Genomic DNA, 24,819 nt, shown 5'->3' with positions numbered 1-24,819 from the left:
CTAAATCATTTACTTAACCTATTAAAAACAATACATCCATGATAATGAAATGATTTCTTGGCAAGCTCAGTTCTAACCTTTGGCAAATGTAACATATTACTTTGTCTTGTAATAAGCCTTTTCATAGTTTAAGAATCGATTCCACTGCGCATGCGATTTTATCCCGAATTTCTCACCTTCTTTTGTCTAAATCTTCTTTTGTTCTTAATTAAACAAAGGAAGGTGAGAAATTCGGGATAAATTCGCATGCGCAGTGGAATCGATTCTTAAACTATGAAAAGGCTTATTATACTATGATTCTCATACTCATTAATAATTCACGAGGAAACCAGTCAATCAATGGGCTATTTTTTGGACACATGATGTTACTTGAAACCTTGTAAAGTCATGGAAAGTACTGAATTCAGTCTGTAGTAACTGGAACAAAATTAATTCAGTTCTAGGACTGAATTAATTTTGGTGTAGTTACTCCAAGTCGAATAATAATGAGCATGAGAAGTCATTTCAAAGCCTCCAATATCGGACTGGACGGGATTTCAAGTCCGCGCAATTAGTTCTTCCGCTTCACCTCGGACTGGAACTAATTGTGCGGACTCGAAATCCCGTCCAGTCCTCGATTGTCGGCTTTGAAATATATTATATTACATAGTGTTGTTAAAAGTAAAATAATTTTTGAAAAATTACTACCATTGATACATTTCTTAATACGTTTAAACACGTGATCATCCCGCTTACTTGGTAAAGAGGGCCATTAAACTGCATCTAAGGCTCTATCGCTCTCACCAATTCCAGTAACTATCCTTGCAGCACGCAGCTGGAGTCTCTCTAGAGATGTAGCATTTCCTATGCCACAGCAATTTCAACTTTTTACACTCATGTTCTCAGGATTTTATATTATTCATTCGCCTGCCATTCATAACAGTGTCCTTAGGGTTACTGAACAGATTGTCCTGGATAAATAAAGGTTTCATTTCATTCATTAGGCTGGACATTCAAAGCCAAGTATTCGTAGTAGTATGAGAAAAGAAAAAGGACAATGTGAGTATGTTATGTTGTATGTGAAGTGGCTTCCACGGTGTTACAAATATTTCCTGTATTTTTTAAGCTATGACAAACTTATCAGTCAAAGATGCTGATTTAAGAGGAGAAAGCAAGGAAAATAAAGACTCTGGAAGCAAAACAGCACTTGCTAGGCGTGCATCAGGCTTATCTCAAAAGGGGTATAGAGCTGGAGAGGTACTGGAGAAATTTTTTAATTCCTACACATTCATTTTCTACCTATGACTTTTGTAACTGTTTACTTTCACTCAAATGTCATGGTTAAAAGATATGTCCATTTTCAGGCACCTACTTTCCCAAATCCAGGGATGTTAACCAAGATGGGTAACCATGGTAACAAGACTGTTGCTGCATCACATTCTTCAAAATCAACATCACCACTGCCATTTAGAAGGTAACATCATGCATGTTATTATGCATGCGTTTAACTTTAATTCTTGAGCTGCATTTTTTTCTTTGAATAGGAGTCTCAATCCAAGCCAAGATGAAGGGGATGACAAAAGCATGTATGTAATAAAGTTCCTAGGGCAGATACTGTTAAATATGATTTCACCAGCAATAAATGAATCTCTGTCCCCCTTTCTATTTGAAGGTCTGGTGTGTCACTTGAAGGTTCAGGAGATGAAGACGATGAAGAAGGAGGTACAAATTATCTCGTTATTTTACTTTTTTCTTCCGTAGTAGTCGTATTTTATTTAGTTTACAGTTGATTTTTCTTGTTCGTTTCTTTTGGTTTGTAGTTTTCACAGGAGAAGGCTGGACAGACTCTGATCTTGACATGAAAGAAGAACCCGATGCTTGGAATTTAACCGTCGATAAGAAGGTACAATCAGAAGCCCTACGTTTTCATGATCTGCTGGGAATAAATTACTGTGCTTGCTGGTAAACCTGATGCAGAATACTACTTCAACTTTAATGTTGTATATTTTTCTTTATTAGATCCTTAAAAAAATGACTGCAAAGGAAATAAAACGACAGGATGTGATACATGGTAAGTGAAATTTGTATATCTACGATCTTTATACGAATCTATATTTCAAACACGTTTCGTTCATATAAACTGACATAGTTTGTAGAGGGGACTACTGCATAAATTATGAAAATAGTAACGCAAGAGCCAAAAAAAAAAAAAAAAGAAAGAAAGACAACGTTTCGTACTGTAGGTTTTTGACTACCAATGTAAGTCATCTAGTCATTATAGTAGAGTATCTCGTTTTATTTCTTTCAAATAGAGTACATAAATATCTCTTCCATTAAATTCTCTTCTATTACAGAACTAATACAAACAGAAGTTCATTATGTTCGAACTCTAAAAATAATGTTTAAGGTAAGAAAAGATTGTTTAGGTGAGTCTGAGTGAAGAAGGAGAGAGGCTATAGAATCGATTTTGTATATAACTAAGTTCAAAATTATCGTTATGAATGTAATGTTGTACGAGTTAAGCACGTTTAGCCACAGGTAGACCAAGCTGGCTATTAGCGTTGATTTATCCTCAAAATACAGTTTTTAAAAAATAATAATAAATTCTCACAAATAAAAGTCTTACCTGTATTTTGAGGGTAAATCAACACTAATAGTCAGCTTGGGCTATCTGTGGTTTAGATTTGTGGAATTTTATATCTTGAACGAAATAGAGCACAAACTCTACTAGACTGCGAGCTAAGTCCCTCTATTTCCTTTGGTCACTGTCCATCTGTCTGTCCGTGTCGATTGGTAGAGGAAGATTGGTTACGAGTCAAAAATCCCTGGGGGAGGAGGCTATAGTCTAAAACTCTACCTCCATTTTGTTTTCTTTGCACCTACACCTGCGGTTCCCAAGGTCAGCCGAAGTCACTGGAGAGTGAAGTTCAATCCAAAACGTCGAGTTGAAAATAAAAATCGTCGAGTTTGTAATGTGAAACTCGTACGAGAAATTCATGGCGTGGAGTTTAGAACGAATCAGTGACAAACTCGAATATAAAACTTCAATGACAAATAGAAAACACGTATGTTGAAACCTTGATGAAGCATGTAGAATACGAAATAGCAATATGAAATAAGCTACTAGAGTGTAAAATTTATGTGATGAACTTCAAATTCTAAGTATTAGGAGTTTTAGGAGTTAACTGTACTCCACTTGCCAATCAGAAATCGAGTAACTTTAATGAGTGTATTATAATAGTAAAAAAAAGTAATCTGTGCCCAATGCACCTTTCAATTCGACGACGTAGCTTTACCCATATTTTACGTGAACAGATGATCTAGCTAGATCCTAGTCATCAAACTTAAAAATCCCCGTCATATCACGGCTCCACTTATTAAAGTGCGCGTTTTTGATTTTCTAACCAAAGTTCAAACTTTTTGATTTTCTAAACAAAGTACAATATTTTTTTACGGGTAATAACATACATGAAAAAATTACTCAATTCTGATTGGCTTAGAGCAGTGTTGTTTTAAAACAAAATACAGTGCAGAAAACTGTAATTCAGTGCAGCAAAGTGTAACACAGCGTACCCTGCGAGCAGAGTCTCCTTTTAACTCCTCTACGGGCGAGAGAAGGAAAGGAGACTCTGCAGAAATCGTGTAGAATGTTATTTGAGCATGCGCAGCGGTTGCTAAGAAACTAACTCGTTCACAAGCTCACTCGTTTTATAAATGGTTTCCGGTCCTGGTCCGAACACGATTGCCGCTTCAAAACAAAACTCGTTTTTAGAGTCATGACATCAGTGAAAGATGATCTTTTGTTCTTCTTTTACTGCTTCAATTTCATCAAGCTTAGCAGCTTGGAGCACTAGATTTTCACAAGCAGAAATTTGGTCGCTCATCAGTGCCTGGGGTGGAGTTATTACCACCAAAAGAGGATTCTTAGGGTATCGACTAGTGTTTGGATCGATTTCTTGAAGATGTTTGACAATCGGAGTTACAAGCTGGACAATAAGTGACTTTTCTTGACCTGTCGGCAGCGAAACAAACGTGTCTCTGACATCCATAAAACTTTCTAGCGATTTCCTTTGATGAGTAGTTGGTTGGAATTGGTTTTTATTTGATAAAACGTGATTTAGATCGCTTTCGAAATTACGCTGAGTTTGACATACGATGCGGGCTCAATTTTGGTCATCATTTTTTAATACAGACTCGCGCATCAAAACCAGTTTAAACCAGTATGAAACTTGAAAGCCAATAAGATGACAGATTTTTATGGCTAAAAATTTGAGGGAAATTTAGCAAATCGAGGTGAAAAAAATGGCAGCCATTTTATCTTAGGTAAAAGTGAGCAAAGATTTTACAGATTTTACTATCAAACATCTAAAAAAACAGTTCAAGAAGGCACAAGTAAACGTACTTCGTCATGGTTGAATATATGGAAGAAATAGTGAGAAGAAAACAAAATATGACATAGTGAATTGAGGAAAATGAGCCAGCCGATCTAAAGAAAATACTCGAGCGATTCTTTGCTGAAGTATAGCAAAAACTAAAACAGCAATATTTTGGTCTACGAAATCCCAAAACTGAGCCGCGAAGTTTTCCGAACACGTTCAACAACTGTCCGGTATAATTTTTTTCAATGTATACAGCTCCAGTTAGCTGCAAAGACAGCCAATCCAAATGTCTTCATTCATAGTGATTCAGATTTACTTTGCGGTAAAACAAAATTTTTTACAATCAACATATAGCCAAATTTTGGTTTAAGGTATTAGGATACGAAAATTGACGAATTTCTCAAAAAAAAATTTTTTTCTTCTTTTTAATTTCGTTATTTTAAACTTTTATCTTTCATATGTTTGTGAAACTTCTTGCAATTTTTGATTGGAAACGCCAAAATTTTGAGAAAAATCGAAATCTTTACTTTATCAAGACCGGAAATGTACCGTCGCTTAACATATGCACATCTGTCATGCTCCTTTGTCATTGTAAAAAGATCCTACATTGCGATCGTCCAGAACATCAGATAATTTGACAAGTGATGACAAAATGGAAGGCTCAAGGTGTTTTGGTAAACACCATCGTGGCTCCCTGCATCTCTTTAAGTACACCTCACTTTAAAAAACGTTTTCTCCAAAATTTGGATAGGACGAGCTGTAGAAATTTCACTACCATCTAGATAAAGCTCTGGTCTATTAATGTAGGTAGTTTAAAGAAAAAACTTGGAGCCGTTTTGAAGAAAACGGCGAAAATGTGATTTTTAGCAAAACTATCATTTTTGAGTTTTACAACGACAATTAGTAAAAAAACATTTATTCGATGAGTTTTTAAGATTTGATGCTGATTTTTCATCAGGCTCATCCGCAATACTTGGGAATAGATATGTGAAAACTTCGAGGTAATTCATTCGATGGGAATGTTTCAAATGCTTCAAATTCATTTTGGATCGAATTTTCAAGCGGCGCCATACTTTTTTTTTTGCCCAAGACTTTCCATCCCAATTTATACATAGGCTGCAATAGTACTACATGACAGGATTCTGAAAAGTTCAGAAAAATCGTACCTGAGGATGAGGAGAAAAAAGCCAAAAACTAAAAATAGCACTGTTTGATTTTCGGCCGTAATAGGTTAAACATTTAAAAAATCTTCAAATAAAATACACTGTTAGAATCTAGGATAATCCATGCACATTATATGAAAAATCCAGTTAAATTGACGAACTAGTTTTGCGACAGGAGCGAGAATAAAATTTTCCAAAATTCGCTCTGAATTGGTTTGGTTCCACTTTAAGAGGAATTTTTTTCAATCCCAAACACTAGACCTTCGTATGAGTTTTGATCCCAATTTTCGTTTTGGGTTAACACTCAAAACCTTTTTTAAACAGTAAGAAACTGATGTACTATGATAAAATGCTTGTTTGAAGCGTTATTTTCAATTGTACGAAGATGTTTTGTTGCAACAGCCTTTCCTTAAGAGAATAGTCTTTGGCGCTCACTGCTTGAATACGAAAAGAATTCTCTCTTAAAACATATAAAATACTCTTTGAATACCATGTATTTGAAACCAAAATCGCTTTCAATATAGTTGATTGTGAACGAACGAATTTCATAAAATGTTACGCGGTAAATGTTTCACATATTTTCGTCTATTTCTTTTGTAATTTTTTCATGCTTTCATTACTTAGTAATAACACGATTTCTCGTTCGATTTGGGATGATTTGCACTCGTGGTGCGGTCTCGTGCAATTCAACTCTTTGAAAATTACACTCCTGCAAATTAATCCCAAATTGAACTCGAAACCGTGTTATTACCTTTACTAATTGAACACGTCAGCAAGTTATCTAGTTGTGAGCAAATACTTATATGTGTATGAAACACTGACAGATCTTCTATGGTGGGATGATTAACTCACTTCATATGTCGAAAGGGACCGTGGACAGAATGTTTCCACAGATAGAAGAACTACTTGACATACATAGTAAGTCGAATTTATGTTAACACACCGTCTCAATAATATGTTCACGACCAAAACTTGAGATTTCCTAGACAAAACATGATCAGGCGATCGATAATAAATAAATTGAATTCGTCTTATTGTATGTACGTATTATGTGATTGACCAACATCTTGTATTTCCAGCTTGGTTTTTAACCCGACTTAGAGAAAAAGAGGACGAAGAGACAATAGTCGAGAAAGTAGGCGACGTCTTGGAAGAACAGGTATTCCATATTAAATAGGAATAAAGCATTTCATAATTGAATTTTTGCGGTTACTGATGTTTGTTGCCTTGCAGTTCAGTGGTCAGACAGGGGAACGCATAAAAAATGCGTACGGAGAATTCTGTAGCCATCATATAGAAGCTGTGGATCTGTACAAGGTATAGTAAAAGTGCTAAATGAACCATTGCCCTAACAGTTATCATCAAACCATCAGCGAACGACAAAGTCCGGCGAGATCCTTATATACTACAATCAACTTTTTTTGGTAGAGGAAAATTCGACAAGAATTTAGGCTGCGTTCATAATGTATGGCAGGGGGGGGCAGGTGAAAATTTGAAATGTCCAGAATAATTCTTAACACCCCCCTTAAAGTCATGCAAAAAAAAATTGTTCCCCCCTAAGCAAGGCTTGTAGCTTCTTCCAAAAATTGTGCTCCCCCCCCCCCCCCCCCCCATTTTTCTGATAAAAATTTGCCTACCCCCCTCCTTTTTCCTACCAAAATGTCCCCGATTCCCCCTCAATTTCACCTGCCCCCCCCCCCCCCCCCCCCCCCCCGCCATACATTATGAACGCAGCCTTAACTGGCAATACTTTGGTGAATTAGACTTTTAAAATATTATGTGCTACAAAAAAATAATTGGTTTCTAATTCAAAAATTGTAAAATAGACAAAAATGGAGATATCTGTATAATCAAACAATCAGAAATCTAGAACAAAAAATAAATAAATCGTGCTCATAACTTACCCCAGTCTCCTACGCAGCCACTATTTATAGGAGACTAAACTTAACCCAGTCCCATGCTTGCTTATTTCCGAATGTGTCACGCATAAACCTATATATTTTTCGCGATTCTCCTCAGAATATCAGTGATACAGAAGGATACAATATATAAGCGTTTCAATTTTCTGCTGAAATATTTATTTTAAATGCATTGTAACTGAACCCTTGAAAGAACTCGTAGTTTAGTCTCTTCCTAACATTATCAATTGCAAATACTTTACAAGCCATTTACTATAGAAAGGTGCAAGTGACTAAGGCGAATTTTTAATTTTTATTTAATTGACATTTCAAGATGTAAAGATTAGTAAGTTAGTGTGAAAAAATTTAAACACGTGTCCGGTTAAAGCGACTCAAATTTACAGGGGACAAGCGTTCTGCCGTGAACGTTTTGCCACGTGTTGTTAATTTTGGAGGTCGCTTATTTTGCGACACTTTAATTTTGCGAAAAATAATTTTGCGAAAACTTTCTGATTTCTTTGCTTATCGATCAACAGAAGAAATTAAAAAATGACAAACGGTTTGCAGATTTCGTTAAGGTAAGTATAGTGAGTTCTTTATGGGATTCTTGATACCTGAAAATATGGTCATTAATTTCTTACTGTTACTGCACTCCGTTTTAACTTGTAGTACAAGACAAAGCTATGTTTGTTGTTTGTTCTTTTGCAGAGGTGTAGCGTAAATAAGATGTGTAGACGTTTGTCTATCCCAGAATGCATTACCCTTGTAACACAGAGATTGACCAAGTACCCTTTGTTGTTTGAGGCGATTATTAAGACGACTAAAGGTATTTGAACATCCTCTTTCTCTCTCATCTCCCTCTCTACTTCTCGAAAATACGAAGCTCTGCCTTCAGATCTAGAGGTCCACGGCTCAATTCTGAGGATCTCCAAGTAGGGTAGGTCAGGATCAAAGTTAGTGTTCTAATTTACAGACCCCACTTTTAAATGCATTAACATTTGGGGCTGTGACTAATTCAGCGGGTAGATTGTTCCATTGTTTTATTGCCCATGGTAGAAAGCTGTATTGTATATATGTTTTTTTTCTCGAGAGGAATTTTAAAGGATCTGTTGTGATTATTTCTTGAGTTTCTTGTCAAGGGTATCAGTTCATTACAGAGATCTACATCAACTAAGTTGTTTATAATTTTGTACAGCATGACTAATCTCTGGTCAGCTCTGCGCTGCTTAAGACTGCGCCAACCAAGCTCTTCCAACATCGCGGTGACACTTGCTTCACGGCTGTAGTTCTCAAGCAAATCTGGCTGCTCTTCTCTGTACCATTTCAATCTTATTTTGGTTCACTTGGGTGAATGGGTCCCACACAGTAGACGCATACTCAATTTGAGGACGAACAAGGGTTTTGTATGCGTTAGCTTTGATGTGTTTTTGGTGAATTTGCAAGTTCCGTCTCGGAAAGCCTATGGATGAATTTGCTTTCTTGACTACAGAGCATATATGTTCATTCAAAGAGAGCTTATGATGTACAGTGACACCAAGGTACTTAACTGCATCTTTTCCTTAAGAGTCTGGTAGTGTAGAACGTAATCATAGATGAGACGCTTCCTACGCCGTGTGACTCGAAGCACATTACACTTGTCAGGGTGGAAAGACACCTGCGACTTATTTTCCCATTCTTCAAGAAGTTTAAGATCTTTCTGTAAGGTGGCAGCATCGGTTTCGTTAGTCACAGTCATATACACAATAGTATCATCCGCAAATAGTCGAACTTTGGACTGTAGTTTAGCTGGAAGATCGTTGATATATATTAAAAATAGTATCGGTCCAACCACGGATCCTTGGGGCACACCGCTTGTTACTGGGGCCCATGATGACATTTGCCCTTCACATACTACTCTTTGCTGTCGCTGATGTAAGAAACCCTCTATCCATTGGTTGATGTAACTGTTGATTCCATATTCTCTGAGCTTGCGTATTAGCTTCTTGTGGGTACCTTGTCAAATGCTTTGGCAAAGTCCATAACTATAACATCTGTTTGCTTGTTTTCTCTGAGGTTCTTGTACAGGTCTTGAACAAATGTCAAAAGTTGGGTTTCGGTTGAACGCTTCGTCCTAAATCCATGTTGTAGTTTGTAAAGTATGTTGTTTGAATCCAGATGTTTGATTAAGTGTTTTGTTACTATGTGTTCCATGATCTTTGATGCAATGCAGGTAAGTGAGATGGGACGGTAGTTTTCTGCATTGTAACGTTCACCTTTCTTAAAGATTGGAGTGACATTTGCCTTCCTCCAGTCCTCGGGTACTTCACCAGAATGTAGCGCTTTGTTAAAGATGACTGTAAGTATCGGTGCAACAACTGGGGCAAGCTGTTTCAGCACCCTTGGGTGAATTAGGTCAGGCCCCATAGATTAATTAGGATTTAGGTTTTCTAGTAGCTTTCGTACGCCATCTGCTGTAATAGTTAGGTCTTCAATATGAGGATATTGGCAATCTACCTCGATGACAGGAGGCTCCAGTTTATCAGGATCTGAGAAGACAGACTTGAATTGTTCATTTAAGATTTCTGCTTTGTCCTTTGCTTTGTCCCATAACGTTCCTCTATATTTCAGTGGGGACACACCAACTGAGTCTGTTTTTCGGTGTTTGATGAAGGACCACAATTTTTTATTACTTCTGTATGGCTCGGCAGATGTTTCAGGGAGAATGTTGGTTTCTACATAGTCCCAATAAGCAGCTCTAGTCTCTTTTCTTATTTTGTGTTTTAAACTGCGTAGTTTGTTCTTAATGTTCTTTTTGTTCTTCGCTCTTGCACGTTTACTTTTGCGGTATAGCCTATCTCTTGTCTTAAGTAGTTTTCGTAGTCTTAGCATGAGCTCCTGGCTCGGGAAAATTGAGCAACCACTCCCCGCGTTATCCAAGTAAAAAAAGAGCTTTACCTTTCTTTATTTAAAACACTTTCAATTGTATTGCTATATTTTATACTCAAGTTACAGAATCATTGCCATCTATCTCATTGTTTTAGAATCCAAACAAGACTATGGTTCACTCAAAAAAGCTCTTGAACTAGTTAAGGTAATAAAGTGAACATTTGCATTTTTTAACATTTGCATGATTCGAATGAACAATAAGAGAAATAAAACAATCACTAGCGATGTTCTTTTTTATCACTTTAAAGCATATAAAAAACTCAGGAAACTGCCTCCATAATAGCGGCTTCGTAGGAGAATAGCAATTAGCTCACTTAAAAGCAGCAATCAAAGCCGACATCACCCGTCCAGAGATCCAACAACATGCGAACGATCGGGCCGAGGCAAGACGACAAGGGATTGCTCTAAGTCATTACAGAACACAGTTGCTAATGGAAGGGTTCCAGAGAAGTGTAGCAACTATCACTATCGCTAAATGTAGTCAGTGGTTCAGATATATGCAAGCGTATTTGCCACGAATAAATGGCAAAAAAATTGTAGGCTTAAATAAATAAAAAATCGCTAATGATTGTTTTATTTCTCTTATTGTTCATTGGAATCATGCAAATGTTTGACGCTCATGATTGTCCAAGCGCGTTATAGATTGTCAATGATTATGCTAATAGCACTAATGAATTTTCACTTTTGGGTAAATGATTGTCTATAAATGCAATTGTTTGTCATTTGGTGTTATTGAAGTTGCATTTCGCGCACAAGAAAATACATTCCGCGCATATGAATGTACGAACGCGCTATTGATTGTCCATTGATGCCTATGAATGTACACGCATATTCAATTATCGTTATTGAAAGTTGATCCGCGCTAATGATGTTACTTGTGGTGTTGATGAAAGTACATTACACGCTATTGATACAACTATTGGCACAAATGAATGCACATTTTCTGTTCATGAACAGCAAAAGGTGTAGTATACGGCATGTCCTAGAACCTGGACTGGACTCTGGACTGGACTCTGGACTTTTCCTCTTGGACTAGACTTCCGGTTTTGCATGAAAATTATACATCTTTTCATCATTCATTCTCTTCAATACTTATACACATTTAAGATTATATCATTTATTTTCGGCAATGTTCTTTGTTTGTGTGTGTGTGTTTGTGTGTGTGTGTGTGTGTGTATGTGTGTGTGTGTGTGTGTGTGTGTATGTGTGTGGCCGGAAGCGAAAACCTCAAGTGACATGGCTGGGAGTTATAAGTTGTCAATCCTGACAGTTTGACGCGTGTTTGCGCTCGTTCTAAAAAATCTATCAAAAATCTGAGACACCGTCTTGAAGCTCATCAGAGTATGCTGATAAGTTTTTTTGTGGTCATGGCGGAAATTCTGATCCTGTTGGAACATGCCCATCGATGCTAGGTAGGATTCGACTTTGAGCATTTTAATTTTTTTTCTGCTCAAGAACGGCTTAAAATATATTTTCGAAACCTACGTTTATCTAGCTTTTATAGAATGTTGAAAAGACAGCGCGAAATTCGGCTTCCGCGCAAAGCGGCTATCTTAAGGTATCCTGATACCTTAAGATAGACCTTTCTTTATCTTTTTTTTTCCCGATAAATTTTAGCTAGTTTTGTAGCTCTCTTTGCCTCAGTTATCTGTCATTCAATCTTCAGCGGTTTTTTTCGTAGAAACATGTAGAAATCCCCACTTTAAATTTAGTAAAACTTTTTTTTTTTTAAATATATTATGTCAAGAAAGGAGCAGAAATTTCTTTGCTTTTGGGCTCTGATAACATGGGAGTCATGAATAAACAGCAAACTGTCAGGATTGACAACTTATAATTCCCAGCCATGTCACTTGAGATTTTCGCTTCCGGCCAGACACACACACACACACACACACACGCACGCACGCACGCACGCACCCCGAACATAAATGATATAGCCTTAAATGTTTATAAGTATTGAAGAGAAGAGAACTGGGAGTCCAGTCCAAGATGGAAAGCACAGAGTCCAGTCCAGAGTGCAGTCCAGAGTCCAGTCCAGGTTCTAGGACATGCCGTAGTATACTATGATAATATGGTATAATAACAGTGATACATAGTAGACAAAGAATAGAGTAGCTTTCTAATAATTGCAAGTCACGGCCTTTCAGAGACAAACTGGTGCGGGATCTCCGCTCATTTGTTGTACCTAGGTTGTGCTGTAACATTCCTGTGATTTCTTGACCATCGTCATACGAGTTTGCTTGACGAATATTATGTGTAAAAAGGATTTTCACCAGTCTCGTTTCCTATTATTGCTATTAGGGGGTCCTGCATGCTGTGGATGATGCAATAAAAGAATACGAAAAACAGAAGGTAAACATGCCAGTATATTTTACTCACGTCTGTTATAGTTTCTTGTTGGTTTATTTGGTTTTATCGTTTATTTTAGACGCTCCAAGATATAAGAATGAGGATGGATCTGAAAACGGTTATAACGTACAAAGATGGCAAGGAGGTCATGGTAAAGAAAAGAATAATCTGTGTCATTAAATATGTACTTATTGATGAGTACATGTTTTTTTATTCACAGAACATCGACTTTGCTTCCAACACCAGCACACTTCGTTATCATGGCATGTTGTTTTGGAAAACTGCGCGTGGAAAGTTAACTGGTAAGTGTTCTTTCTAAAAAAAAAAAAAATCTACAAAGCTTTTCGCTGTCGTATCACAGCGTGGGACAATCACAACAGAGCTAGGCTCAAAGAGCTAAGCCCAAAGATCGAATTAGAATTTAGGAGTTGATTTTTGAGGAGGGAGGAAAACCGGAGAACCCGGAGAAAAACCCTCGAAGCACAGGAGAGAACCAACAAACAACTCTACTCACATACGACATCGAGATCGGCAGGACTTGAATTCGGGCCGCATTGGCGAGAGGCGGCGCATTAGCAGAAGAAGCTAGATAACTTTTCTTGGGCATTTAACCAAGAATATAATTGAATTTCATTTGTTCGTTCTATGTCTTCACAGAGAGTTTAGTGGTTATTTTAGAAGACATGCTGGTATTTTTACAAGAAAAAGACCAAAAGTTGTCATTACTTTCACTGGACCAAAAGGTAAACCACTGCAGTTTTCACACTGATATGAAATATGCTTTTGATTGCCTTTTTAGCATTGCCTGAAACAAAGCCCAAGGTCCAGGCAGCCAGAAACTCCTTTTCTTTTTGAATTTTTTTCTTTAAAAGAATAATATATAAATTTAGGCACTACGGACCGAGCGCAGCAGGGCGTTCCCTAGCCTGCGTTGCATTAAGTATGAGATTCCTCTTTTTGTCTTCAAGGCAATTAATGGCAATGCGCCTACTTAATATTATTGATCTAATTTCTCCTTACGTTCTATCACGTTCTCTACGTTCAGCTTACAAACATATGGCGCTAGAGCCTTTTCTATTCACAGTCATTAGAGCGAATTCGTATATCACACTTTAGCATGCTAATGAGGTCTGCTAATATTCAAATACAAAAACTAATTAAAAAAGACACGAATTGGAAACACTGCACAACTGTTTGACGTTATAGGGAAATTAGAGCATTTTATATCCATTATCTTATTAACAAAACATGAAAGTTTCAATTCATTCAAATAAATCATTCTACATTTCCTCGACGAATTTCTACAGTTTTTACTTGAAAAGTCTCTCTGTTTAGGGTTTTGTTCTGTTCTGATCACTGATGTATTTGTCTACTTTCAGCAAAAGCTGATTAACATTCTCCATCGTGCTGATAGCTTTTTCGCACATCTTTGCATGTGCGAGGTTAGCCTCTTTCGCTCAGCAGTTCATGCAGCATGGATGCGCAGCAAGTCCGAGTAGTCCTTTTAAATATAGTCGCCTGGATATTGCTGTTTGCAAAACATAATAAAAAGTGCTATGCAGCAGCCCTATGGCCCCGAGTCAGGAGAGATAGGAACGGAGAAACAATTTCTATTTTCAAATCAAACAAGATATTCAAGAAAAATGCCACCAGATGAGAGAAGGGCTGAAGCCCTCAAGGTAAGGCTGGATCAGAATTTTGCTGATTCATCTCCTAGCGAAGAAGAGAGTATCGAACCTTTTACTGATTCATCTCCTAGCAAAGACGAGAGTATCGAACCTTCTGCTCAGAAGAAGAGGAAAGTAGACAAAGCGAAAGAAGCTAACCTCGCACATGCAAAGGTGTGCGAAAAAGCTATGAGCACGATGGAGAATGTCAATCAGCTTTTTCTGAAAGTAGACAAAAACATCAGTGATCAGAACGGAACAAAACCCTAAACAGAGAGACTTTTCAAGTAAAAACTGTAGAAATTCGTCGAAGAAATATAGAATGACTTATTTCAATGAATTGAAACTTTCATGTTTTGTTAATAAAATAATGGATATAAAATGCTCTAATTTCCCTATAACGTCATAAAGTTGTGCAGTCTTTCCAATTCGTGTCTTTTTTAATTATTGTTTTTGTATTTGAATATTATCAGACCTCATTAGCATGCTAAAGTGTGATATACGAATTCGAATTGAATGTTATGATGAATGCCCTAGAGAATTGTAATATGCAAATAGAGTATATATAAAGGGAAGCGTGGTCCCTCTGTGCCACTTCATTCAAATTAACGGGAAGAGTACAGACGGCTTTGATTTAATTACCGATCCTGCTTGCTCGCCCATTTCTTGGAAGTTCAAGATCAGGTTCCTCTTCGGTTGCCGCCAGGAGATGTAAGACAGGCAGTTCTTCCTGTTGCTGATCCGGGGAGAGAATTTCCTAATGTTGGTCAAAATGAGCCAGGGCAGAACGCTCCACAAACTGCTCAAGAGGTGAACGATAGTAATCTCATTCCTCTTGTGAGCAAGTTCTGGTCTAGTTAGATTCTTGTTGAAAGGCCATCTTGTTATTTTATTCTTCGGAGTTCAGAAGTTTCAGAACTTGGTGTTTTCCCTATCGTTTAGTTTTATTAGTTTGCACTGTTCAGTAAAGTTCTGTCGTTCGTTGAAGCGTTTAGATGAAGTGTTTTCAAGTTCTGTGGATTGTTGAGCTTTTTAATGAAGTGTATTGAAGCTCTGTGGTATGTTGAGCGTTCAAATGAATTGTTTTCAGCTCTGTCGTTTTCTTGAAGCAAAGTAAAGTGTTTTCAAGTCCATGGTTTGTTGAGCGTTTAATAATAATTTTCAAGCTCCGTGGTTCGTTGATTGTTTAATGAAGCGTTTTCAGGCTCCGTGGTTTGTGAGCGTTTTTGAGTGATTGAAGTGTTTTCAAGCTCTGTGGATTGTTTAGCGTTTCAATGAAGTGTAAAATGTATTAGAGCTCTGTGGATTGTTTAGCGTTTCAATGAAGTGTAAAATGTATTAGAGCTCTGTGGATTGTTTAGCGTTTCAATGAAGTGTAAAATGTGTTAGAGCTCTGTGGATTGTTTAGCGTTTCAATGAAGTGTAAAATGTGTTAGAGCTCTGTGGATTGTTTAGCGTTTCAATGAAGTGTAAAATGTGTTAGAGCTCTGTGGATTGTTTAGCGTTTCAATGAAGTGTAAAATGTATTAGAGCTCTGTGGATTGTTTAGCGTTTCAATGAAGTGTAAAATGTATTAGAGCTCTGTGGATTGTTTAGCGTTTCAATGAAGTGTAAAATGTATTAGAGCTCTGTGGATTGTTTAGCGTTTCAATGAAGTGTAAAATGTGTTAGAGCTCTGTGGATTGTTTAGCGTTTCAATGAAGTGTAAAATGTGTTAGAGCTCTGTGGATTGTTTAGCGTTTCAATGAAGTGTAAAATGTATTAGAGCTCTGTGGATTGTTTAGCGTTTCAATGAAGTGTAAAATGTATTAGAGCTCTGTGGATTGTTTAGCGTTTCAATGAAGTATAAAATGTGTTAGAGCTCTGTAGATTGTTTAGCGTTTCAATGAAGTGTAAAATGTATTAGAGCTCTGTGGATTGTTTAGCGTTTCAATGAAGTGTAAAATGTATTAGAGCTCTGTGGATTGTTTAGCGTTTCAATGAAGTGTAAAATGTATTAGAGCTCTGTGGTTCGTTGAGCGTTTCAATGAAGTGTAAAATGTATTAGAGCTCTGTGGTTCGTTGAGCGTTTCAATGAAGTGTAAAATGTATTAGAGCTCTGTGGTTCGTTGAGCGTTTCAATGAAGGGTTTTCAAGGTCGGTGGTTTGTTGTGCGTTTCAATGAAATGTATTAAAGTTCTGTAGTTTGTTGAGCGTTTAATATTGAAATACATTAAATAATCGGCGTGGTAGAACTGACCGGAGGAGGGGCATCACAAGAGTCATCTTCCCTTAGCGAGACGGAATGCACGAGCCGAGAATGGCAACCACTCTTCTATTTGAATGATGTGGATTTGATGCCAATTGCTAAATCAGTAAATAAATAATTTTGTTTGATCATGGGTATCGTCTTTCCTATTAGCATTAACTTCTCTTTTAGGGTAAGTAGACTGCTGTTGGCTACCCTATTTTCTGCGGTGCCTTCGGACGACCTGTTTCCAGGCGCATGAGGTCTGCTTCCTCCTGATTGGGAACCCCATCCAAGTCGTGGTTGGGTAATTTATCTTTCCCCCTCTCTTTCTTTAGAAAAGACGTTAAGAAGGGGATCAATCATTAAGTTTGGATAATAAGATAGACTTTGATTCGCAAGTGTTTGTTATTGCAGTTAGGAAAAAATGTTTGTGGATTATTGTGGATGGGGTTTCCGTCCAGGGGGAGTAGACTTGCGCGATGAAAGACAGTATACTTGTTTGGATTGTTTCAAGAAAAAAATAAAAACATCTTTATATAGAAAAGCATACTACTAGTTTTTTAAATAAAATATATGTATATTTTTTCTTTATTATTATTATCATTTTCTAATACTATGTTATAATAGGTTTTTAAGTAGTGTTTAAAAAACGAGTAGGAGTGTTTTATCAGGTATAAAAGCACGAGGCGTAACCGAGTGCTTTTATACCTGATAAAACACGATCTACGAGTTTTTTGAACTGCTTAAAACACTCATGAACAATTTATAAGATTTTGGTTCAACTGGAGCCACCATACACGTCACGAACATGGATTTTTATACTTCGATAGAGATTTGACGTCACGGGCATGCGCAACCAGATTCAATAGAAGCTCCCACACGTTGGATATTGCGTGCCAAGGCAAAGAAAGGCACGTTAGTCAAAGATTATTAGGGTTGACTATGACCTGATGAAGCTCTATGTCTTCATCTAAACTTGGATGCATACTTCATCCCTGATGAAGTCATCCTCATAGTATTCGAGTGGTCTTTATATAAAGATCACATGTGTCTTTATATAAAGACACATGTGTCTTTATATAAAATCACTTGAATACTAATGAAGAGGACTTTATCGGGTATAAAGGTTCATGCACGTGACGTGTATGGTGGCTCCAATTGGACCATAAGCTTATGAATTATTAATGAGTGTTTTTAAGATTTTGTATTAATTATTTAAGTCAAGTTATTCATAATAGCATAGGGATATAGACCAAACTCAAAACTTGCACCGATGTGAGGCTTAAGTTGTGAACAAAGGGATCTAGCGTGACTCAAAGTAATCTGGCGTGATTCAAAAGTCACGAATCATGCCAGATTCCTTTGTTCACCACTTAAGCCTCACATCCGTGCGAGTTTTGAATTTGGTCTATTTGTAATCGATAACTTTATTTTTCTACTAATTCTAAATATTTCTTAATTTCTTAGTATAGTTGTTGTAAAGCGATTTGCGCATCTGATGTAAAAGCGCTATAGAAATGAAGATATTATTATATTAAACCTTCATCCAAATCGCGCAACGCTGAACATTGCATTACAAACTTAAAGGCCATCATTTTCATTTTTCAGGCTCCTGTCATTCGACTCAATAACTTATTTGTTCGCGAAGTAGCCACAGACACCAAAGCTATCTTTTTAGTGAGTACCTCTAAAGATGGACCAGAGATGTATGAGATGGTGTGCAATACAGCTTCGGAGAAACGAACGTAAGGCCTTATTTTAGTCAGCCAACTTTGATTGTTATACATTGTACTCACTATCTGAATTCTCATTGGTCAAGAACCTACAGATAATTCTAACTATCAGCTTGTGCTAGCGATTTTTCAGCGGTCAATAGCCATAAAATTTTTCAGGTGTTCAAGGGGGGATGGTAAATTATTTTTGTAATGGTAGGGGGGATGCTAATTTTTCTGTCAACAACAAATAACTATTAACTAACAAATAAAAGTCAACAAGAAATTTAATGAACAGGATAATTGTACACCACTATTTAAATAACATTGTAATCTTGATCATCATCATCATCTTCAGTCTTATCACTATTGTAATAATCATTATCATGTAAAGGAAACACGTTATAGATATAACTTCGCCCCCGAAATTATTCAAAAATTGTTCAACATGCGTAAACTATGTTCCTCCCTTGTAAGAGTCTTGATACGTGTTTCCTTTACATGCCCTACTTCCTATATGTAGATAAGTATAGTTAGTCTTTAAATAAAGGACTTTAAACTTTTATTGTAAAACTTCCTGAAGAAGTGTACAGAGTTAGATGAAACGCGTAGGAGACATAAAATAAAAAGATTTACAACCTAGCATCCTAAGTGCTGCTCACTGGTTCCTTTCAAAAAAGTTTCAAAAGTTTTAACAAAAATAGACGTCAGTGAGGAGGAAATGGAAACCGATATTCCTCATCCAGTTCAGTATGTATCGCGATCAGGAAGACAGTCTATAGCAAGCTCTCGTTACCAGTCAACGCAATGGCTTGCATAGGAATGTGTAGGTATCAGGACAAAGAAGTGTTTGTATTTAGGTATATAGAGGGGGAGGGGGAGTACAATTTTTTTCCTGCTAAAGGAGGGGGGCACAATTTTTTTTGACATTAAGTGGGGGGGGGGGGGGGATCTTGAACTTTTGGAGTATTTTTGAAATTTTCTCTGCCCCCCCCCCCTCCCCCCCTGCGGTATACATAATGAACGCAGCCTTGGCAAATGTTATTGGCCTCAGCCATAACACTTGCCTTGACATTGATAATTCAGTATATCAAAACCTCATCCAATAATTATCTATTAGTCTAGCACGACTTACTCTTTTCTAAAGCGAAATTCAATGCGACTTACTACCCTGTTTTTATTCAGGTGGATCATGAATCTCAGAGATGCTATTCAGTCTGCACCCAAAGATGACGGTAAGTGACTCTGACAGGAGTTTGATTGACGGCGTCACGGGGATTTGATGACGCATGGGAGTAGGGTAAGGCGAAATTTAAACTGCATCAGTTTACTAAAAATAGCCCAACCGGTAATTTACATGGCGCGCGCGTTACTAAGAAATTTCCTTCTTTTATTTATGCTTTCTTGGTGATCAGTGTGAAGTTCTGAAACATCGATTATTACAGTGGTTAATTCAAAATTCAATAAAACAACAAAGAACTAAACAAAGTACAAATTGGGCGAGGGCGCCAGGACAGACGGATTGGGTCACAGGCAGCCCAAACAAGGTTCCTTTGTATGGTTTATAAGGGAATGTATGGGAGTTATGATAAAGTTACGAAAATAAAATGACTGAACTGAACATAGTAAAAGTAACAACTACAGCAAGTTTTGGGGCAAATTATTGAGTGAAACATTCTATTTTTGTAACTTTATCATAACTCCCATACATTCCCTTATAAACCATACACAGGAACCTTGTTTGGGCTGCCTGTGATTGGGTTTTAAATATGTGTGATTGTTTCAGTTATTCGTAGATTTCTAATTGAATTGATATATGTTTGTTTCTAAATGGATACTAAATAGTGTTCACTTATCTTTCTATCCAACGGTCTTTCTGGTTCAAATCAGCCGTACGATATGAATATATTTACCACGTCCACCAACGGTCTTTCTGCTTTGGAACAGCTGTACGTACGTTCTGAGTATTTACCGCTGCACTATCCGTGCCAAGCAGCGCCGGCGCCGCTTCGTTAGCGATTACTCACCTTTAATAAGTTAAACAATAATTTCTTAGTTTTCAGGGTACATTTTACGGCAATCTTTACGAAAATCCTTAGTTCTGTGTTGATTCGGGAAGCGTGATTTTCGCATGTATTTCAACCAAATTCAACAAGTTTCTATGCAGTCAGAATTAATTTCCCCAAAATCAATCTTTAAAGTTTTGAAAAGGTCTATTCTTCCTCAACTTGCAGCATAAATATTATTTCAATCAGAGAACTTGCCCATAGTTAGATATTTTTTTCTTTTGAGGCAACTAATTAGCATATGTAAACACAGGCCTCCTATTTTCCCTCGCCAAAAATTCGTCCCTTTCCCAATAAGCTTGAAATCCTGTCCAATGAACAAAAAAGGGTGATACATTACGAAGAAAGTTCAAAAATTGTCATGGTTTATTTTTTGCGCACGCTCTGTTCAAAGTTTGTCCATTTTCACTCCTCTTGAGCGTCTCTTGCTTGGGTTTCGGTCGAACCTCTTCTGTGGCCGTTTTCTCGAAAATAAAATAATATTTTCGAAAACCAAATACCCAGTGATTCATATCTAATAATGGCCTATCTAACTTTAAAAGAAGAGCGAATTTGATTTTTTGACCCTTGTCACGAATTCTTGAATTTGTTCGATTTTTGTGGACATTGCCTCTTAACAGTCACTTGACTTCGTAGTTTTCTAACAGTTACTGGAATAAGAATTAGCGGTTAATCGAAATTAATTGAGATTTGACTGTTCCAAAGTGGGGCTATCAGTCGATTACTGACAGCACACAGTTACTTAATATTCAGTTAAGATTGGGGCAAGCACCTCACATCGTTACTAGTACTTAGACAACAAAATCTAAGCTTAAAAATTGTAGCCACAAATCCTGTTGCTGCTTCTTCCTAACTACCGATGTTCCATTATCTTTGACATTTCGGTTTCTTGTTGTTTACCTATTCCTTTCTTATGTCAGACTTTCTGGCGTTCACTGAGCCATAAATGGTTTTCTCTACTTATGGAACAGGAGGGAATTTTGCATGCGCACGCGCCGATGAGCAGGAATACTGCGTTTACCTATTTAATCTAATATTTTTACCTAATTTACCAGTGCTTTAAACATTATGAAATAAGATACGACTAGTTCATCTTCTGGTCAACTAATATGATGAAAAGAGAGATGTATTTTCTTTACAGAATGGACTTTTTAGTGCGAAGAAAACACTGCAAAAGTGTCATGGCTGCCTTCGTTGTCCATACAACACAAGTGAAATACTCTCAATTAATATTCAGTGCCAGAGGTACATCGTATAGATATGGATACACATGGCAAGAGTTTATTAATAATTATAATATCTTAGCAAACCCTAACTGTGATCGACCTTTTGTATATATACAAAAAGTATCCTTATTCTATATCAAATCACTTACATGTTCAAATTTTAGTAAATGTTCGAGTAGCAATCACTCTAAAACTAGACGCTATCTCCACCTGTGTTGGCTTTTTATAACCAGAAATCCTTCTTCATTCGAAAAATACAGGTTATTTTAGAGAGAAAAATCGGCTTCAAGGTGTATTTACTTTGTTTTTGGGGGGAGTTTGAAGCCTATATCTTCCTTTTACGAGAAGCATCAGGCTAATCAAAATTCTTTTGCCATTTTTTTATGTGGCTTTGGTAATATTGCTGTTCAACTCCAAGGGAGAAAGATATTTTAGAAATCGGGTATTTATTTCATTAGTTATCCGCCAATGTTGTGTGCACATTATTTTCTTGCATACATTACGTTAGAGTGATTTTTTTTTTCAAATTTCTCAAAATCCATACGCTATCTCCACCCTTAGCTTGCAATAATTATATTGTGCGATAACAGTGTTTTCATATGATCTTAAGTTTCATGCCGCAAAAAAATCGGCTTATACCAAAAAAATTAAACTTTTTGCAAGTAATATATCCATAAAAACCGTTTATTGGACACAGTGAACTCATTAAATAGTCTTGTTCGCAATAGCTGTAGTTCTGTCTGGAGGTCGCAACCTGAAATAGAATATGTCAATGGTAAGCATTTTGAATGAAGAACTGAAATAAATATGACTTACGTTGTGATAGTCCTTTCATGTGTTGTGAAACTTCCTCAAAAAGTCCAGGAGGGAGAATGGTTTCGCCGCCAGGGCCACGGAGGATCTGGCAAAAACACGTGTCTTTAACTTGCCACCCATTACATTCATATCCAAAGTGTTTGCTACAGCTTCTGTTTGAGTGCTGGTTGAAATTGTCGAAGGAGCCACACCCGAACCCGTCATAGGCTTTTTTTCTCGGTTTCCCCTTTCCCTTTGTTGAGCGAGCTGCAACAAAGTGCGTACTCAGTGATCATACTTTGTATCAAACATATGCAAATTCTACTTTTGGTAAATTTATGAAAAAATAAAAAACTACTTACGTGGAGGAAAGTTTTTCCGCTTTTTCCAAATTTTCCGTTTCATTTGAATAGCTTTTTTTTTAAATAATACTTTACACTTTACTGACAGGGGCTTTGAAAGGGATGAGGGGGAGGGTTGCATGTACAGTTGAAGGGAAGCATGTAGGACGGAACTTGAAATCACATGAAATAAAGGATCATAATCTTTTCCCCCTCAAAAATTAGGACATGAATTTGACATTATGAATTTTCTTCCCCTCGACAAAACAAAGAATTAATTAGGGGAATATAGAAATCCTTTATTTTACAGCAGCTGACAGAGTTGGTTCCGTTTGTTTTATTCTTATGTTGAAGCAGTTGGGAGGGTCAGGCAATCCAAGAAAACACATGTTTGGTATACAGCTATATCAAAAAAAGATTTGCGAAGGTTTTGTTGCATGTTGCTTACTAAGCTAGAAATGTATGTAAATAATGTCAGCAGAGAATAAAGGTGCCGACACACGGTGCAACATTGCATGCAACATTGCACGAAACCGAACTGTTGCAGCGTGTGTCTACCCCAAACTTGTTGCATGCAACAAATCTGAAGTTGAATCGCGATCTACTCTTGCAACATTGCGCGCAACAAATTTCATCATTTGAACATGGCTGCAACATTACCTGCAACATTTTGAAATTTCCAGCCAATCAGCTTGCACCAAATTCATAACTTCTGACCATACATTTTAACATATCAGGCTGACACAAGCGATGTTGCGTGATTTTGTTGCAATGTGTGTCACCCCGATTTGTTGCTTGCAATGCCGCGTGCAGTGTTGCACCGTGTGTCAGAACCTTAACATACCGGAAAAACATGTTGACAAAGTTTCGGAAAATTCCTATATTGTTGTGTTCGCCTATTGCATTCACATCCTCCATAGCAACAAAACCTTCAACAACTTTTTTATTAAATCTTATCTTTCTTAAAGCTGCATATAATATATGGACTTACCTAATACCGTCCACGGCCTCGCGCACCTCAAAACAAACTCTTATTTTTCTGATCCGAAATAAAAATGCTTGTTAAAGCGCAAATATAATTCAAGATTAAAAATTCCTAATTTTTTTCTTTTTGGTTTTGCTTTTAGGTACTGGAGAGCTTATCACTACTGCTGCGGGAGAGAAACGAAAACTCATAATGCGTCGCGCGGAAGCCATACTAGGTAAGAAGCGGACTAAGTGCAGAAACAAAGTTATTTAACTCGCCGAAGGCCAAGTGAATCAGTATCGGGGAATAATCCTAGTTTAGTATAAATACACAGGTGATTATTGAAAATCTCGCGCGCTGATTGGTCGAAAAACTCACACTGTCACACAATAATCACCTCCAGCAATAGTCCAGAATGGCGGCCAGCCGCTTTGTTGCTGTTACCGGGAAAAAAATAAGAAAAATCATTAATGTTAGAAGTTGTTTTGCCGGGTTTGTTTTTGCGTGTGTTGTGAACATAAACGTTTATCCATCGTATTTAATACGGCTAATATGCCTAATGATAAACTTATATGAACCACTAAACGAATAAATAGAAGGTTTGCGTATGGGACCAGCATAGTGTGTAGTATCATTGGCACCTATATGATAACTTTTTTCAATTTGTCTTTGCATTTTCGTAGAACAAATTCAAAGTAAAGAAGTTGAAGACCAGGAAAAATGCTTACCAGAAATTCAAGAATTAATTACTCAACTAGAGACAGAAGAGGTATGTCTTGATTTCCAATTAAAGTGCCTATCACCCTTCCGACATTATACTTAGTATTGATTCTACGTGGGATAAGATGATTTTTCATGTGAACCGTATCTTCCCGGGCGCGCGCTCTTAAAAAAACCTTCGGGAAAATAGCGTAAGCAGGGCCGTATGGCTTTGCTCGAAACGTGCGACCATGGGCTGTAGGAGAATATTTTTTATTATATAATTACCTATGAAATATCTATTTTTCTCTATTTCGAAAAATTGATATCTTCACACGTGAAAATAACACCATTGCGATGGCTATTCAAAAAACTCACTCGTGAGAGATCTTTTCAACACTCGAAGATAAATTTCGTATCTCC

The 24,819-nt window shown here is 37.1% G+C and overlaps 1 protein-coding gene and 1 long non-coding RNA gene across 4 annotated transcripts in view; both read left to right on the top strand.

Moving 5' to 3' along the window:
• The window catches only part of LOC116292176 (uncharacterized), a 116,196-nt gene that overhangs the window by 74,104 nt on the left and 17,273 nt on the right, over window positions 1-24,819 (top strand). For 2 of the 3 annotated variants that reach the window (XM_031699441.2, XM_031699440.2), the window contains 22 exons: window positions 984-1,038; window positions 1,106-1,236; window positions 1,344-1,453; window positions 1,524-1,565; window positions 1,652-1,701; window positions 1,800-1,882; window positions 1,999-2,050; window positions 2,334-2,386; window positions 6,346-6,439; window positions 6,601-6,680; window positions 6,755-6,838; window positions 7,956-7,997; window positions 8,128-8,245; window positions 10,440-10,489; window positions 12,646-12,696; window positions 12,773-12,844; window positions 12,914-12,995; window positions 13,351-13,436; window positions 18,199-18,335; window positions 19,488-19,537; window positions 23,858-23,932; window positions 24,381-24,466. In XM_031699441.2, coding sequence (XP_031555301.2) covers window positions 984-1,038; window positions 1,106-1,236; window positions 1,344-1,453; window positions 1,524-1,565; window positions 1,652-1,701; window positions 1,800-1,882; window positions 1,999-2,050; window positions 2,334-2,386; window positions 6,346-6,439; window positions 6,601-6,680; window positions 6,755-6,838; window positions 7,956-7,997; window positions 8,128-8,245; window positions 10,440-10,489; window positions 12,646-12,696; window positions 12,773-12,844; window positions 12,914-12,995; window positions 13,351-13,436; window positions 18,199-18,335; window positions 19,488-19,537; window positions 23,858-23,932; window positions 24,381-24,466 — 1,683 coding nt within the window. Of the gene's footprint in view, window positions 1-983; window positions 1,039-1,105; window positions 1,237-1,343; window positions 1,454-1,523; window positions 1,566-1,651; window positions 1,702-1,799; window positions 1,883-1,998; window positions 2,051-2,333; window positions 2,387-6,345; window positions 6,440-6,600; window positions 6,681-6,754; window positions 6,839-7,955; window positions 7,998-8,127; window positions 8,246-10,439; window positions 10,490-12,645; window positions 12,697-12,772; window positions 12,845-12,913; window positions 12,996-13,350; window positions 13,437-18,198; window positions 18,336-19,487; window positions 19,538-21,509; window positions 21,614-23,857; window positions 23,933-24,380; window positions 24,467-24,819 lie in introns of those variants that run through there. The other variant, XR_016121343.1, reaches the window with a different exon arrangement.
• Window positions 14,150-14,693, top strand: LOC148906723 (uncharacterized). Its single transcript, XR_016121386.1, has 2 exons — window positions 14,150-14,372; window positions 14,453-14,693. It is a non-coding gene; the product is annotated as an uncharacterized LOC148906723 (long non-coding RNA).

Source organism: Actinia tenebrosa, unplaced genomic scaffold, assembly GCF_029948245.1.
Source record: "Actinia tenebrosa isolate PJP-AT-01 unplaced genomic scaffold, QUT_ActTen_1.0 PGA_scaffold5__44_contigs__length_20552954, whole genome shotgun sequence".
NCBI lineage: Eukaryota > Metazoa > Cnidaria > Anthozoa > Actiniaria > Actiniidae > Actinia > Actinia tenebrosa.
The sequence above is the reverse complement of the archived record's forward strand: the minus strand, read 5'-3'. Positions and strand labels throughout refer to the sequence as shown.